This window comes from Notechis scutatus, chromosome 3 (genome assembly GCF_049901735.1).
Source record: "Notechis scutatus isolate UNSWTSFEM ecotype Mainland chromosome 3, rNotScu1.2, whole genome shotgun sequence".
Classification (NCBI taxonomy): domain Eukaryota; kingdom Metazoa; phylum Chordata; class Lepidosauria; order Squamata; family Elapidae; genus Notechis; species Notechis scutatus.
This window is the reverse complement of record NC_142011.1, coordinates 69,968,193-69,985,525: the sequence shown is the minus strand read 5'-3', so window position 1 is coordinate 69,985,525 and position 17,333 is coordinate 69,968,193. Positions and strand designations below refer to the sequence as shown.

Here is a 17,333-nt window from a genome sequence, read left to right as displayed (position 1 = left end):
TCCATATTTCAAAGTTACTTTTAGAAATATGCATACACTGGATTATTTGGATTACATCTTCCATATTTCCAAATTACGGTACTTTCAGAAATATGCATACATTTTTTAAAAAAAGTTCTTAAAGTTACTTCATTTAGACCGCAATCTTACATATGCATATATAGTACTGTACTAAGCCCTATTAAGTTCAGCAGAGCTCACTTTCAGAGAAATGGGTGAAGGATTGTAGCTAATTGTAACCATCCAATAACTTACAGCTTTCTGGAGATACTTACAAAGTTATTTAAAAGAGTGAAACCTGACAAGTACACAGTGTTAGCAAGAAACACAGAACGCGATGCTTTATTATTTATATTACTAGATATGCATGAATCAAATGCATCTGTATGAAGGCACATGCATATATAACACACAATACAACCGATTCTACCCTACTGTAATGCCGGCACTTCCGATCAAAGCATTTAAAAATGGACAGCCCAAGACTTATTTCCATTCCCCTTTACAAGTCCTTAGACGAGAGTACCATTTTTTAAAAATATTTATCTTGCCTGACTAATATATTTGCCAGAGATCCTAATTTGCCCAATATTCAAAGAGCATACCTTAAACAGCAGGCTCAAAAACTCTGCACACATTGACCTCACCCCATTCCTAAGAGGTCCTTAAAGGGGACGTGCACAAGCACACCAGCATGCCTACCATCCCTTTCTTACTGTCCCCATTTCTCTGTATTTACTCCCTCGGTTCTTCCTTTATGTACTTATACTTGTTATCTTGTATATGTTTAGCAAATAAACGAACAAACATACATTCCCCCTTTATTTCTCTCCGCACATCCAAAAAATAACAAGCCAATCCGTTTACCCCTTCCAAGTGCTACAGATCCACACGCACTTTTGTAGAAGTTCACGCAGATTCCACCTACCGCTGGAGGAGTGGATGGAATCTGACCGATTCGCCTGCATGCAAAGAGGCACGTACTGGAATACATTTTTTTAAAAATAAAAAAATAAAAAGCCGAGAGGAGGCCAGTCCTCTCTCTCTCTCTCTCTCTCTCTCATCCTCTTACTTACTTACCACTGTTCGCCGCGATGTTCTCCCGCAAAAACTGCCCGCTGGAAAGATGCTTGAGGCCAAAGCTCTTGGCGATCCTCTCGCACACGGTCCCTTTGCCGGATCCCGGGGGACCCAAGACGACGGCTCGCAGGAGCTTGGAAGCCATTGCAATCTACCTTAAGGGGGGAGAGAGAGAGAGTTTAAAGCGTCAAGAGCCGGGATTCCGGTTCCAAAGTTGGGAAAGAAAGGCGGAACCCCGCACCCGCGCCGACGGCGAGAGGAAAGCAAGGACTCTTCCCTCAAGACTCACTTTCCCTAACTCCCCCTCCCTTTATTCCAAGCCAGAGAGCCGGTTAAGACCACCCGGGCAGGGTTTGAAGTCCCCTGGCAAGCCAGGCGTAGAAAGAAACCAGCGATCTGAGCCCCGCGGTGGGTTGTTGTATTATTATTATTATTTCGACGGCGTTTGATGAAGCTCAACTTTTCTAACTCGCCAAGAGGAATGCTTGCCCACTCAGGCTTGAGTGGGTGGTTTGTCGCTTCCAGACCCTTTTCCTCCAGCCCAGCAAGACGCGCGTCTGGAAAAAAAGGCGAAGAGCAAGGTGGAAAATGTTGCAAAATTTAGAAAGAAGGGACCGCCGACCACTTTCTCTTTGAGTTGCACGTGAGCGAGGTTTGTTTCTCCTTCCCTCCTCTCCTTCCCCCCTCCCCGCCCAAAAAAACCCGCCTCTTAGCGGTTCCCTGGAAGTCGCAAGAAAAAACTTTCTTCGGGCTGATGAAAAGAGAGGAAAACGCCGAAGTTTAGCAAGCGTCGGGCTTCTGAAGTACCTTCTGAAACCCAGCCGGTCAGATTTACGGCTCCCGTGTGCAAAACTTTTGAAACGACCGATTGCCATCTCCTGTTGTACTCGGGTCAGCCCTTCGCCAATGCACGCGCCCCGATTGCAACAGCTCTTCTGTTAAGCAGAAGGAACAACCAAACTCACCCCTGCTTCTCGGAGCAACAAGAAAGCAAATGCACAAATCCTAAGAAGAAGAGGTGGTGGCGGGGGGGAATAAGTCCGCAAAATGGCGTTTTTAAAATAGTCGACCGATTGTTTCACATATTCGCGATCCCCGTTCGATCAAAAAGAAAAAAAAGGGGAAAAAAGGAAGACGTCCCAGTTCCGACTGCGCCTTTAAGAGAAGCGAGAGAGAGAGAGAGAGAGAGAGAGAGAGTCTTCGCAAAGGCAAACTGTTCTCAATTACTCTGCCCAGTTGCGCGCAAGCAGCAGCAGCAGCAGGAGCTGCGAGCACATCGTTAAGGAGGGAGGAAATCCCACCAGTTGGAGTCAACAGCAAACGAACTCCGCCCCCTCTTTTAAAGCAAGGTGTCTTGGGTTTTGTAGTCCTGAACGGCACTTCGTCGGGCTCTTTGCAATAAACCTTGCCCCTTCGTTCGACTACCGGTTCCAGAAAGCCTACTGCCAAAGCTGAATCGCGATCCAACCCTTTTCCATCCACCTTGCCATCGGACTGGATGGAGAGACTGGAATGTAGGTGTAGTTGGGCCCTGCGGGGAGGGGAGGAGACGGTGTCAGGAGAGGTGCTGCTGTTTTATAATGTTGCAAACGTTGTTGGAGATGCGTGTGCGTATGTAGGAAGGGGAGGGAGCTTAGCCAGGCAGAATGGAATAAGCATTATTTTTTATTTTTTATTTTTTAAATCTTAACCCTGAAATGTTCTTCCTCAAATAGCTATTTTTTTCCTTCATTTTTTTCCCCCTTTTTTGGGGTAAAGTCTCTGAAATACATTACTGTGCTGGCAAAGAAATGGAAGGAAATGATGTTTAATGAGAATGAATAGGGAGTCCAGGATGATTTGATGGAAGTGTGTTTCTTTAGAAGCCTGTTTAAACCTGTTCACTTTTTCTATGAGGTGATTTCCCAAGTTTGCAAAGAGACAAAAAATGTAGGTGCTTGCTAGAGAATGAGAAGAAGCTTTTTAACACTTTTAGAGGCCAATCCTTTATCTTTGTCTCTGGAAATATAACCCAAATTGATTAATCGTGTATACCGCCTTTATTATTTTATAAATAACTCAAGGCAGCAAACGTGCATAATATCTCTTCCTCCTATTTTTCTCACAACCACCACCCTAGAAGGTGGGTTGGGCAGAGACAGAGTAAGTGACTCAAAGTCACCTACTTTCATGCCTAAAATGGGATTAGAACTCAGTCTCCTGGGTTCTAGGCCAGCACTTTCACAATCACGCTAAATCTGTGCAAAAGAGTTGATGTGTAACATTTGGTGGGGCCCAAAGTCTTTCCGGAAAAGATAGGAAGCCATGTCTAAAAAAACCAGTAGTGGCTAAATTGGCCCCACAATGTAAGAACAAATAAATTATTCTATGTAATAATTTATGTGCACAACATTAAAATCAGGGTTGTTGTTTTTTTTTTGTTTTTTTTACAAATGTTAGACTGTAGGGACTCAAGTTTTTTGGTTTCTGCAACTTTTATAGAAATAGAACTTATTCATTTAGTATTCTCAAACATCATGTGAAATTCTAGCTCAGGGATCCCCAAACTTGGCAACTTTAAGACATGTGGACTTCAACTCCCAGAATTCTGGCTATGCTGGCTGGAGAATTCTGGGAGTTGAAGTCCACATGTCTTAAAGTTGCCAAGTTTGGAGACCTCTGTTCTAGCTCTTTTGAAAAATCTATAATGTGGGGAAAGGTGGATGGAAAGAGAAGTGAATGGCCAGCAGCAAGGTGGATAGGCTCAACTGCAGCAGTAATGGCTGTGCTGTTGGAAGACCTGAAGAGCCAACTGGGGAAAGATCTTCCTAGAGAAAATCTATCTATGAGGTCTTTAGGAGGCATGTGGTACATAATCAATTCACAAGTTTGGGAACTTCTTCCTGCTTTCCAAGGACATGCCCAGATTCTATTTCAACCTCCTGTTCAGACCTTCCTTCTCAATTATTGGTGAAAAGTTGTTAGTATCTACCAGAAATAATGTCTCATTTTAAATTTATCAGATCCATGCCTTCATTTGGTGATCGAGTAGATTTACCACTATACCTAAGATTATCAGAACAAAAGGACCTAAAAGAAATTGGTAGTGGCTTTTTTTTAAAAAAACAAAAAAAGGCCATAGTGGCTACTTGGAATCAAAATCACTATTGTGTGAGTAGGAACTGGTTTAACTTTTCCCACTTTCTTTCTTTACTTGCCCTTGGTAAAGATGTGCATTGAAAGAAGAAGAAGAAGAAAAAGATACAGTTATAAGAGTGAACCCCTTTTGTTGAACTCCTGTTGTTTTATCTCCATGTCCCTCCACTTGGAAGCTGAAGGAGAAGGGTAACTTCAAATTCATACTCATTGTGTCAGAGGTCACAGTAATCTTGAGTTAGGTTAGTTGTTCAATTATTAACTTTGAATACTCCTGAATTTAAGATGAACTTCTTATGTGCTGAGAATTTTATATCTCTCGTGGCTGAACAGACCTAATGTATTAACAGAAGAAAAAACAGTTTAAGATGCTTATCCTTAAAAACAACCATCTAAAATAAGACTTCATGTAAAAATGTAAGATTTTGTTCTATTTTTTTAATTACTCTGAACAAAGCAAAGGATTGCAGCCTTTTAAAAAGCATTTATATTTTTGTTATACAGGTAGTCCAACATTTCAGTGAGTTTTTTACAACCTTCCTTGCTATAGTTGTTAAGTGGTAGTTATAGTGCCTTGATAATACCCACAAGCTAGGCATGTCCTGAAGCTAAATTGTAAAGCTTCAGTTCTTTTTTAATCCCACTGTTATTATTTTTATGAATAACTCAAGGAGGCAAACATACATAGTACTCCTTTCTCCCATTTTCCCCACAACAACCCTCAATGTGAATTTGAGTTGGGCTGAGAGAGAGGGGGGGAGTGAGAGAGAGGTGGGAGGGAGGGGAAGAGAGAGAGAGGACCGGGAGAGATGAGGGGGAGGGAGAGAGGGAGCGAGGGAGACTGGCCTAAAGTCACCCAACCAGCTTTCATGCCTAAGGCAGGACTCCACGGTTTCTTGGTTTCTAAGCCAGCGCCTTAAGCAGAAAACCAAACTGGCTTTCTTATTCCAGAAATCAGTCACTTCATGTCTAGTCTGGTGACTTAACCACTAGACCTCAGTGGCTCTCTAGTTTTTACTGTTACTGTTTTCCTGTTACAGTTCTTACTGGAAAGGTAGCACTTATAAGTTTATTGCTTTATGAACTTGTCTCATAAATTGATTCTAGATAAACAGTTGGCAAGCTGACAAATGTCGATAAGGTTGCCCTCTAAACTCCCATTCATAAAATAAAAGACCAGCTCAAAGTTTCATTAGGCCAAGCACAGCAGCTCTCTATGTGTTTGTTATTCTGATATGTTCTGATTGGAACAGAGTTGGAAGGAACCTTGAAGGTCTTCTAGTCCAACCTGCTGCCGGGAAATCCTATATACCATGTCAGACAAATGGCTGTCCAATCTCCTTTTAAAACTTTCCAGTGATGGTGCATCCATAGCTTTTGAAGTGCCCACATAATTTCCACTGATCGATTGTTCTTACTGTTAGGAAATTCCTTAGTTTTTGGTTGGATGTCTCTCTGGTAAGTTTCCATTCATTACTAATGATCCTTTACATTTCATAGTCTTCAGTGGGTTGGTTTCCCCCCCCCATTTCTTAAGATTTACAGTCTGTCTGCTACAGTACTTTTATATTGTGCTAATAGAAATTAGTAACCAATAAATCACTTTGCTGTAACAGAATACTTTCCAAAGACAGTGAACTACCAAAAGGAGTGACAAATTCCTAACTGTATGTGAAATACTTCATATGCTGGTGGTAGCCAAGTGTAATAAGCTAATAATCACCCAAATAACAATGTATCTATTATTGAATTTGCCACATTGTATTATAAGACTTGGTTCAAATCAACAACCATATATATATATATATATATATGTATGTATGTATGTATGTATATATATATATATATATATATATATATTATGTATGTATGTAATGTATGTATGTATGTATGTATATATATATATATGTGTGTGTGTGTGTGTGTGTGTGTGTGTCCCAAGAGTATATGTTCACAGCTTGGTAACTCTTGCTTTCTCAGGTTCAGTTGATATTGATAAATTCAGGGACTGTGTGTGTGTATGTGTGTGTGTGTGAGAGAGAGAGAGAGAGAGAGAGAGGGGGAGGGAGGGAGAGAAACAGCATAGTTGCCCACCATCCCTGAAAATTTCCTTTTCCCTAATTCCAGAACTTTTTGAATTATTTCTTTAGGAACTTTTTCATGCACCTTAAAAACCACACAAAGGCAAGTAGATTGATTAATAGGAATTAAAGGCTGATCAATGTGAAAAAGCAGGATGGAATAATTATATTAAAATATTTAATATTTTAATCCATCAAGTGTCTCATCCAATTGTTGTTGCTAAGGGTGTGTGAGGTGTTCTTTTTTTGTATTGAGGTTTTATCCTTGTAAGCCTCCTGGAGTCATGCAGAGTGAATTGGGCAACCGTACAGCTTTTCTTAAATAAATAGGTATAGCAAAGGGCTTTACAACCCCATTTGCTAAAGGACTGTTATTCAGCTTTAAAAAAAACAGTTTAATACCTGAGGCCTAATGTGGAAACACTTCCCATTTCTAATCTGGATATATAACCAAAAAAAAGAAAAAAATTGGGATTGCCTGGTTTTATAAGCACCATAAATATGCGTAGTATTCCCATTCACACCAGAATATGTGTTTTTGCCCTTAGAAGTTTAAAGCTGAATTACGGAGTCTCCAAAGAAGAATCATCGGTGAGCACGTCAGAATGAATTTTTTCGTGCGTATGAAAGTTTTTCACGTGTTAAACGGGTGCCGGGCTGACCAATGTGGCTCTGGGAGATTTAGCACGTCTGTGATTTTCGTGCGAGCGAACCACTCGCGAAGAGCTTTCTTATCTTCCGCCCTGTTGCTATGCTTTTCAGTAGCCAACCATTCACTCTTTGGACTGGAGTATCCCCACTGATAAACGCAGCGCAAACGCCAACCAGTTCAATATCCCAAAGATGCTTAAAAAAAACAAAAACAAAACCATTTTCACTTTCAGGAGTGAATTAGCAATTCAGGAAAGTCTCGCCTTCGATCGTCCGAATCCGTTACAAGTTTGCAGAAATCGTTCCGGATCGGAATGAAGAAGATGAAAAAAACCACACACACACACACACACACAAAACGTCGGATCAAGTCGAACCTGTTCTGTTTCGAAGCCGTCAGAAAACCGCCAAAAGCATCCAAGACAGTCCCTGGGGCAGAGGGTGCAGGCGACCCTCTCCACGCGCGTCGCCTCCGCGTTTCCCCGATACTCTCCGGCTCGGCGAAAAGGAAAGCGAGATTTTTTAAAGACGCGCCGTCCTGCCTCGCCCACAAGTTAACTTCGCCCTTCTCCGGCTTTCCTCTTTTTTCTTTTTTCTTTTTCTTTTATTCCACACCCGCCTCCCACAGTCACGGAACCCGGAAGTTTGTGTGTGAGCGCGTCTCTTTCTGCGTTGGTGGTTGGCGTGTCGTTGTTTCTTTTTTCTTCTTCTTCTTTTTCTTTTTTTTTTAATTTCTATCACATGGCAGCGTACGAGAGAGAGAGAGAGAGAGAGATACAATAAAAACAGAAAAATGGCGACAGTCACGTTGTGGCGACTCTGCGCTGCGTCATTAGATAATCTTCGCGCAAAGAAAGCTAAGGAACAAAGACGAAGAGAGCGCGGGGGGCAAAAGCAGCGCGTCCGGAAAGGTGGGTGGGCGAAGGGGCAGAGACTTTTTGGCAGAGCGCGCGGGGAGCCGACGGGCGGGCGGGGGATGGGGATTTGGGGGGGCAAGAGACGATTAGGGATGTGGGGCGGAGAGGTGAGCGAGCGCGTTTATTGCAGGGCACCGGGGTTGGCATCCCAACTCTTCTTTTTTTTTCCCACCTCCCCCCACCCCCATCCGCTCACGGAGCCCCGGGGAAAAGTCCTGCGAGAGGTTGGTGGATTTTGACAAGAGGGGGGCAAAGCTTTTATTCGCCCCAGGGAGGAGGGGCGGCGGCGGCGGTGGCAAGCTCCGGGGGAAAGGTGGCGATGCCTGTCCTCCTTTCTCTCTTCCCACCCCGCTTTTCATAAACGCGACCCGCAGCTGGGCGAGCGACCGGGTTTTTTTTATTTTGTGAGCTTGAGCGTTTCCCTTCGCTGCTCTAACTACTAGGCGTCCCGGCGACCTTCCGCGCGCTTTTGCCCCAAAGGGAGCCACAAAATTGGTTCGCCTTTTGCTTTTTTTCTTGGGCTCGCGTAGGGGAGGAGGGGGGCGGGTATAAAAGACCGGAGAGAGAGGCCCGGGACTGGAGGGGAGCCGTCCCATCCCTGGCATAACCCCTCTTCCTCGGAGGGATGCTGCTGAGGAGGGAGGTTTGCTCGGCGACCGCTTGACCGGCGGGCTGGAGCGAGCGAGAGAGCGGGGAGAAGAAGGGTGGTGGTGAGGGTGGGTGCGGGGGGAAAAGGGAAGCGTCCGCTCCGGAGGGCGTTGTGGTGCCTCTTAAAATGTGGCGCACTATTATTTTCCTTCAGACTCCTGGCCCGGTTCCTTTCTAGTCAAGTGATTGTAAATATAGCTCGGGTGTTGTTTACATGAAACCGTCCAGGGGGAGGAGCGCAGAGAGGAGGAAGAGGAAGGCGGAGGAGGCTTCCCAGGCTGGCAGGGGTGAGTTGTTCCCCAAAAGGAGGAGCTGCCGGATAAAACTGAGGGCCGGAGGCTCGGACCAGCAGTGTCGGTATGCGCGCTGGAGGCGAGCGCCTCCCTCGCTGCTTGGGGCTGGCCTCCGCGCGCCTGCGGTGGTCGAAGTGCCTGGCGGGCGAGTCCGGTTGCTCGGTCCGGGGCTGCCTTGTCCTCCAAAATGGATCTCGGCCTCTTTCTTTCCTCTAAGCCCGCGCTCGCTCCTTTCGGTTTTGAGCTGCTAAGGTGTGGAATGGCTTAGCCTGGTTTCCCACCCAATAAAGCAGCTGCACCTGGCGGTTCTCTGGGTGTGATCAAAACCCTTTTTTCCCTCCCTTGGAGAAAATCCGGATCTATGGATCTGCAGATCCCTCGGGTTCCCAGCCAGCATGGCTTTCCCTAGAGCTGTGATGGCGAACCTATAACACAGGTGCCGGAAGTGGCACGCAGAGCTATCTCTCCGGCCACGCCAGCTGTCGCCCATTGCTTTCCTGCGTTCTGGAGCGTGCATGTGCACTGGTCAGTTGGGTTTTGCGTGCACAGGAGCGCTGGAAACCGGAAGAGCAGCTCCCCGGTGTGCATGTGCATGCTGGGAAGCTGAGCTTCCAGTTTCTGGCGCGCACATGCACACCGGCCAGCTGTGTTTGGGTGTGCATGTGTGCCAGAAACCGGAAGACCAGGTGTCCAGTGTACATGCGCTGACCGGAAACCGGAAGCTCAGCTTCCTCTGGTTTCCGGCACTCCTGAGTGTGTGCGCGTGCGCTCCCGTTTCAGCACTCAGTGCCGAAAAGATTCACCAACGCTGCCCTAGAGTGTGCCAAAAAGGCACCATCATCTTGGGAAAAAGAGGTGGAGGGTTATGCTGCTTGGTCTTCTTTTGCGTTGCACAGAAGGTCCTGCCCTCCTAGCTGTCGTGCTTGTCTTTTTTTTAAAAAAAAAAAATAACGATGTTGGGAAAAGTTCCCTGCCTCCAACATTTCCCCCTTGCTTAACATTTGCATCTGCCAAAACACAGAGCAAAATTGCGTCCTGCTTTTTAAAGTAACTGAGAGGGCCTAAGACAAGTCCTGAAGCATCCTGGCTTCTTGAAGTGATCTTAACAAGCCAGGATTAATAGAACTTTGAAATTCTGCCTCTTCCAAAAGTCATTTATCTGCACAACTCCTGAATGTATAAGAGGACTCTGTGGATGTCACCGGTATGAGTTACTTCCTCATTCTTGGCATTTTTATTCTGTCCGATCCAATGAAGTATTGGAAGGAAAGTATCTCAGAACACTGTCCACCTATCGGTGTGTTCATCAGCAGAAACTTTCCAAAAGCAGAATGGATGGGACCAAAATTGGTGAAGGTGAAAAAAAGCTGGAAAAGAAAAGAGTGAATTTGAAAACAGCCAGGTGTGCTTGGAGTCTGCGGAGAAAAAAATATATATGAAAATTTCCTAAAGTGTTCCTTTGGGAGAGGACATGGATTTAGACGTTTGCTGGTTGTTCCATCTTAAGATCCTTTCCCCGCCTCCTTCCTGGTCACATGACCCAGAGTAGAATGTTCAGGGCTTGGAAAGAATTCCGGAAGTCATGTTCTACATGGGTTCCCTACCTTGTTGTTCTTTCCAATCCAGCAAAATCCAGGAAAGAGATTACGTAAAGAGACTTGGGACTTTGTTTATCAACAGGATAATTCTTGGAAAACAAAACTGGATTGGCAGGAAATTCCAATAGAAGAACTGTGAGTTTGAATAGGGGATGGATCTGGACAAGAATTGCAAATCCCCAATGTATCCCAATAGAAGAAATAGTTGGGCAGTGGCTCGGAATGCTGTTGGCTCTTCATTCTAAGCCCCTTCCCTTCCCTGTAATTTAAGGCCTTGGAAAGAATTCCAGAAGCCAAGCTTTTCATGTTTCCCATATATTTTGCCTTTGCAATACATTTTTACCATTAGCCTATCCTAGCTTCCTAGCGAATGCATGATTGGAGTGAAATAAGTATCATTATGTCTCAGTATCTTTTTTCTTCTTCTATATCACACTTTCCCCAGAATTAAGATGAATCATCCATTCTAGAATCCGCAAAGGGCTGTATACAATAATCATTAAAAACTACTATCCCCATAAAAGATATCTAGCCTCTGTTGCCTCTGATTAAAATCACTGCCAATCACCTAATTTCCTGTAAGGAACTAGGCAAGTTTTATATACCTTGAGACAGTCCTAGATGTTAGAATGAGTGGAAATCAGAGGTGGTATTCAGCAGGTTCTTACCAGTTCTGGAGAACCGGTAGCGGAAATGTTGAGTAGTTTGCAGAACTGGTGAATACCACCTCTGGAGATTTTACAGTATCCTTTCCCTGTCACGCCCACCAAGCCACGCTCACAGAAACAGTAGTAAAAAAAGTTTGAATCCCACCACTGGTGGAAATATATTACTTAATCACCCGTACAGCTAATTTGCCTCATTCATGGATAGGAACAAAGTGAAAGCAATATAACAAAGATGCAGCAATGCAAAGTGACTTTTGTCACTTACTGGCCATGTTCAGTTAACTATAAGAGAAAGGACATAAAGTCTCGACATGTTACAGAAAAAAACCCTGAAATGCTGACTGATCCTAGGTATATTTACTCAGATTTCAATACAATAAGAGACCTGACTATGTGCCTACAATTGAAGGCTTAACCCTAAACTTGTTTTAAACTGCGACATCCCTGTAGTATCTTTCCATCACCCACTGATTTGCTGTCACTAGGTTCCCCCAAGAGAATTTGGTTTTTAGGCCTGAGCTACTGCACTTTCTAGAAATTAACTACTATGTCTAAACAAGTCTGAATTAATTAACCTTTGTTCTAATGTTAAAAAGTAATGGATGTGAGTAGTTCCCAGAAATATTAACTCAAAAATTCAGTTGACATTTCCATTTTCTCTTACTGTTCTTCTGTTGTGATCTATACTTCTATGCCTGACAACTTGCATCTCACTATCTTACGCAAATCATCTCTATTATCTTCTCTGGTTACATTTTGCTTTATAACGTGATTTTTAAAAATCTAGCAACGTGAAGGATTGTCCAGGGCCTCCCTTGTTCATATTTTGAAGCAGAAGGGCTACAAGGCTGGAATTATTAGATCCAAGTTTTTGCTTCACAATGATGGAATAGGTTATATTTTAACAAATATAGGAGTGTTTATTCTCTCTGGCCAGTAAGTAACAAAAGTCCAGGTCTATGACCTTGATTCCTTTATTGCAGCATCTGTGGTTTTGATGAAACTTTTCCGTAAATACAGAGAAGAAATTCTAAATTTATTTGTGAATAGAATTTGACTTCTCTATATTTATTAGTCTTATTTTCCCTTTATCACTGTTACTCCCTATAGGCAGTGAAGAACTGCAGCAGTGAAAGATGCCTTATGCCTTTTTCTGAGAAATGCAACTCCTAATGTTGCCAGCCTCAAGTCTGTAAGTATTTCTCTGTGGGCTTGTTTATTTGGGCTATGAGGCTTTGATGGAAAAGAAAATACTAGGATTGAATGTCAACTATGACTGAGAGTAATAAGGTGCTTGTGAGTTGAATGTGTTGAATTATATATTTGTTCAGTGGTCTTGACAAGCGAAGTACCATTTGGGGTGGATGAGACTTCTGTCTCTCACAGAACTCTTAAGCAAATATTAAAAATAATGTAGTTGAAGAGAGTGGTATATTTAAAAGCAGAGGCTGGCAAGAAGTCTATACAATAACGTTTTGCAGATAGAAGGTGCAGTTGAGATTTGCAATGTGATGTCTCTATGATTTTCATATTTATCAATTTTTGTATGTTTTGCTTTTTATCTGCAAATAGTGGTCTTTTTAATTCTGCAGTCTAATGTGTACTTCATTTAAAGTATTTCTAAATAAGCATGTTAGGTTTGGCTTGTACAGAGTGGATCTTAAATGGTTAAGATGTAACCCCATGGTTATAGTCTTTCCAAAAATGTTTTTTATCTCCAGCAACTATTGCCCAGAAAGGAAAGGGCAGAAATCAGATATAGGGAAAGAGAGCAAGAAAAAGACAACTAAGTAAAAATATAGCAACTTGTAAGTATGAGAGGCAGTTTGGTCTAGTGGTTAAGGCACAAGACTAGAAAGTGACAGAGTCCTGCCTCCGCTGCACAGGGTTGTTTGTTGTTCACTAGCTTGAGCTGTTTGTGAAAATAATAAAGCTAGGATATATATAATGAAAATAAAAATAAAAAATGTAAAATAAAGAAATCTTAATTACTTAAGACAGAAATTTTTCAGAAATTAAATAGGCCTGAAGGGTTTAAAAGTTTTTTTTTTAAAAGAAAATATATGGGAGAGAACTAGCTAATGTAAGTTTATAGAAAAATAAATACATTGGCTTCAATTATTCTTAAACCAATAATATTGCTATGAGTACATCTGTATTTTTTACCCCTAATTAATTTATCAGCTTGAGATCTATAGAGTTTCTTATAGCATCACAGTGCTTTCAGGCTTTAATAATATTACATACAACAGGCATGTATGGTTAAATTGAGAACACCTTCTGCTCAAACTTCCCTGAAATGAGTCAATTATTTTAGCAGAGCTTGTACTCAAGTTCCCAGTGGATAATGTTTCATATTTTGGTCAAGGTTACAGGGAATTCTTGCTAATCACGTTCTAATGCATCTTTGTCAATTTAGAAGTAGTTAAGTATAAAGATTGAAAAACTTCATGCTGCTATGCAAAAGGAAGGACCTATACTTCTGTGGAAATTTAAAAGAAAGATAAAAGCAGAGATAGAATATTTATTCAATTGTATTATTGACACCTTGTAGCAATAGAGGAAGAGACTCTAGAATTTTAGCAGTATAAAGATTGTGTATTATAGTTTTTTGCATATAAATTTAGTCAGAGTAACCAAATTATATTTCGGTGAGGCAGGACAAAGAGTTTAGGCAAAAGACGTAGTAAGGTTTTTACCAAACTTTTAAAAAATGATTCTCAAATATACCAAATTAAATTGTTTTTTGGGGGGGAGGTGACCTTCAGGGCATTTTAGCAACAGTTGTTACTTTTTAATCTCTTAGAATCACCGTAGCAACCATATCAATAAATGCTAATCAAACAAAAAATTTATTTTTTTATTTTTTTTTCTTGTTTTTTACAAACATAATTGTGTGAACAGTATGGCACCAGAGTGTCTTACGTTTTAGAACAAATATGACAATATTCTTCATATTTAATACAGTTGACAATCTTAATATTGATACATATTTTGTTAAATTGTAGTCTTTCATTCTTTGATTATTTACCATTTCAATCTTATTTTTGTGTCAATCTCCATATTCTGAATATCCCTCTTTTAACTGCAAATAAAATATTATTAACCATATTTGTGGTGTTTAACAGACTTATATAATTCTAATAAAAATTCACCAATTTATATTGGGTTATAATCTTCCATTATTTATCCCCTTTCTGATTTTTAACTATGCCACTATTATATTTAAAAAATATCCCCTTTCTACTCACATTTTACATTTTATTTATTACAAATAAAATAGTATTCATCATATTTACGTTGGACAAGTTATATAACTCTAATAATAGTACAGTTGTTTTATTAAGTTATAATTTTTCATTATTATCTTATTTCAATATATTATTTTTGTTACTTTTATATCAACCAAATTCTAGATATAATTCCTTTTCCTAAATATTTGAAGGACTTAGATTTGTCTTTGGCACATGCCTCCACATTTGCATATTTAACTGTCTATCATACTAACACCTATTGGGTAGCTAGCTAGCAAAGATGTAGCTAGCAAAGAGAGGAGGAAATTCTGGGAATTGAAGTCTTAAAAGTTGGCAGGATTGAGAAACTTCGTTCTATAGAGGAATGTGTGGTTTATAGCTTGAGAAGGAAGAGGAAGCTTAGCCGCCCTTAAACTGTTTTCCTGAGGTAAATGCCAGACACACCACATACACCATTGAGTCAGTCTTCATTTATAAGTCCCTGGGTGTCTTTGGACTACTTCAGTTTAAACCTACCTCACAGGGTTGTTATAGTGGTAAAATGGGGGAAAGGAGCACAGTGTATGTACCCACGAGTTTCTGAATGGAAAGCTGGGTATAGACTCACAAATAAAAATAGATATAAGGCACACCCCAGACCGTTGTGACTGGGAATTCTGGCAGTTGCTCTCCTAAAACAACTGAGAGGTTACTATATTCAGAAAGCCTGCAGTGAACCATGATTTAATGTTATATGAATAAGTTCCCCAGTCCTTCACGATGACTAAATTGAAGACATCACCAGTTTTCAATTACATTCTTTTAACCAGAAACTAATGTTACATCCACACCTTAAATAAACTATGTATATTAACATTTGTACTTAAAATGCAAAATAAAACTTTCATTCCCTGTGCAGCCATGCATAGGAAAGGAGGAATTAAATAGACATGTTCAAATCTGAGTGTGCTTTACATGATGTTGATCCATAATGTATCAGCATATTATTAGAATAATATTATATTATTAAGGCTAAGGTATACAAAAATGCAGCATTCTTCTTTACACCAAATATATTACTAGGCTATTTATTCTAACATTGTTTATTTTGAATATAATTTTCCAGGAACCTCCCCCAGTTCTATCTGAAGACCCACCAACTGGATATGAAATTAATGCATATAAAAGAAATAGGTTACCATGATACGTTTCATTGTAGAGCAAAAATTAGCATCCAGTCCAAATGCTACAGTCTATTTTAAACTTTGGAATGCTATTTCTGAGCAGAGGAAAACCATAAGCTCAACTTGTTGTAATTATTTCCCCAACACGTCAGCATCATCAGAAGAATTCAGAATTTATTTGCACATTCCTAAGCAGTAACACTTTTTCATTTGGATGGTGGGGAATGGCCAGCTATGTGCAAGGAATATAAATCCTTCCATTGTCCACCATCCTGTCAGAACTGAAGAAACTTCTTGGATGAGAAGTGAAACTTCTTAAAAAGGAAAAAAAAAAGCCCAGTTGCCTCCTTTGGGATAACAATAACCTGGATGACTGAGAATCTCCATAGACTTTTAGCTATGCACTTTGGGATGAACTCCCTTCATATGGTACGGGAATATGAATGGATTTTGAGAAAAATTGAAACTTACATGAGCCATTTGCACTTCAGTTTGAGATGCAGACAACAACAGCTCATCTCCAACAGCCTGTGCCTGTCTTCAACAGTGAAGGGACACAGGGAAAAAAAACATCCTGCAGCCAAGAAGGCTCCACACCCATTTGCACTATTCAGGTGACCCTGAGGTCACAGATAAACCTCCAGGTGGCCTCAACGACTCTCTAAAACAAGGCTGTCAAACTCATGGCCCCATCATGTGCTGGCCACACCATGCCCAGTTTAGTGAAGGGGAAAAAAGTTGTGATACATTACATGACGACTCCGTGGCAATGCAAGTTTGACATCCCTGCTCTAAAAGAATGCAAATAACCAACTGTCTTCAAGGGATATAAATCCTTCCATTCCCTTCCATTTTGTCAAAGCTGAAGAAACTTCTTGGATGAGAAGCGAAATGTCTTCAAAAGAAAAAAAACAAGGTCCAGTTGCCTCTTGTAAAAGTACCTTTGGGACGACTGAATAAGTAGTAGCAGTCTTTTATCAATAGAAAACAGACTATTGCCTCAGATCATCCCATAGTCTATTAAAGGTATTTTTTCTAAAAGGCAACTGGACTTCTTGGGTTTTTTTCCCTTTAAAAATATTTCTCTTCTTATCCAAGAAGCTTCTTCAGTTCTTCAATGAATTGAAGAAGTTATTGGGTGAAAAGTAAAGCATTTTTAAAGAAAAAGAAAAAAGTCCAGTTTCCTTTTGAAAAAAGCATCTTTGGAACAACAATGACCTGGATGATTGGTCCCATAATCTCCTTGGTGACAGATGAAAAGCTGACTTAAAATCAAGAAAAGTTGCAAAAAAGGTTTAGGGTTAGGCACAGATTGGCACAACATTAATTCCATTCCTGTGTAGAAAACACATCAAAGATCTTATGAAGTGATGCTTACTATATTCATTCAAGTAAACATGATTTTACAGTTGATTCCATCTGTCTCTCTACAGCTACTGGTTGTCAAATATCAGAGAAATCTTAAGTTCCAGGTATGTTTACATATGCTTTAGTGAAGGCATCAGGGCAGTGGAATCAGTCTTCGTGTCGCACAGCGCAAATACAATTCCTAATAATAACAATCCATTTGTTTGTTTTCTTGGCTATCCATATAGAGACTCCTTGATCTCCCACTTGGGTGTTTTGCCAACAAATTGTATGGGAAGATAAATACGGGAAATCCCTGCTTCTAGTTTATTTACACATGTTGATTTTGTTTGGAGCCTTTATATAACTCTCCCTGTTTGCACAAATATGGGTTTTGGGGAAGATACATGTGAGTTTATACAAATAAAACACAGGTAGTCCTCAACTTACAAACACAACTGAGACCAGAATCTTTGGGTGTTGAGCAAAGTGGTCATT

At 41.0% G+C, this 17,333-nt stretch overlaps 1 protein-coding gene and 1 long non-coding RNA gene across 11 annotated transcripts in view; one reads left to right on the top strand and one right to left on the bottom strand.

The window, feature by feature from the left end:
• Positions 1-7,453, bottom strand: part of AK4 (adenylate kinase 4) — a 37,145-nt gene extending 29,692 nt beyond the window's left edge. The window contains exons 1-3 of one of the 10 annotated variants that reach the window (XM_087960411.1): positions 1,888-2,381; positions 1,541-1,637; positions 1,081-1,235 (exon numbers count right to left, since the gene is read on the bottom strand). In XM_087960411.1, coding sequence (XP_087816537.1) covers positions 1,081-1,225 — 145 coding nt within the window. In that variant the 5' untranslated portion in view covers positions 1,226-1,235; positions 1,541-1,637; positions 1,888-2,381. Of the gene's footprint in view, positions 1-1,080; positions 1,236-1,540; positions 1,638-1,705; positions 1,726-1,887; positions 2,581-7,324 lie in introns of those variants that run through there. The other 9 variants (XM_087960412.1, XM_087960417.1, XM_026665984.2 and 6 more) reach the window with 9 other exon arrangements.
• A 46-nt stretch (positions 7,454-7,499) lies between these two features.
• Positions 7,500-17,050, top strand: LOC113411086 (uncharacterized). The gene is made up of 3 exons (XR_015748600.1): positions 7,500-7,858; positions 12,182-12,263; positions 15,431-17,050. It is a non-coding gene; the product is annotated as an uncharacterized LOC113411086 (long non-coding RNA).
• The last annotated feature ends 283 nt before the right edge of the window (positions 17,051-17,333 follow it).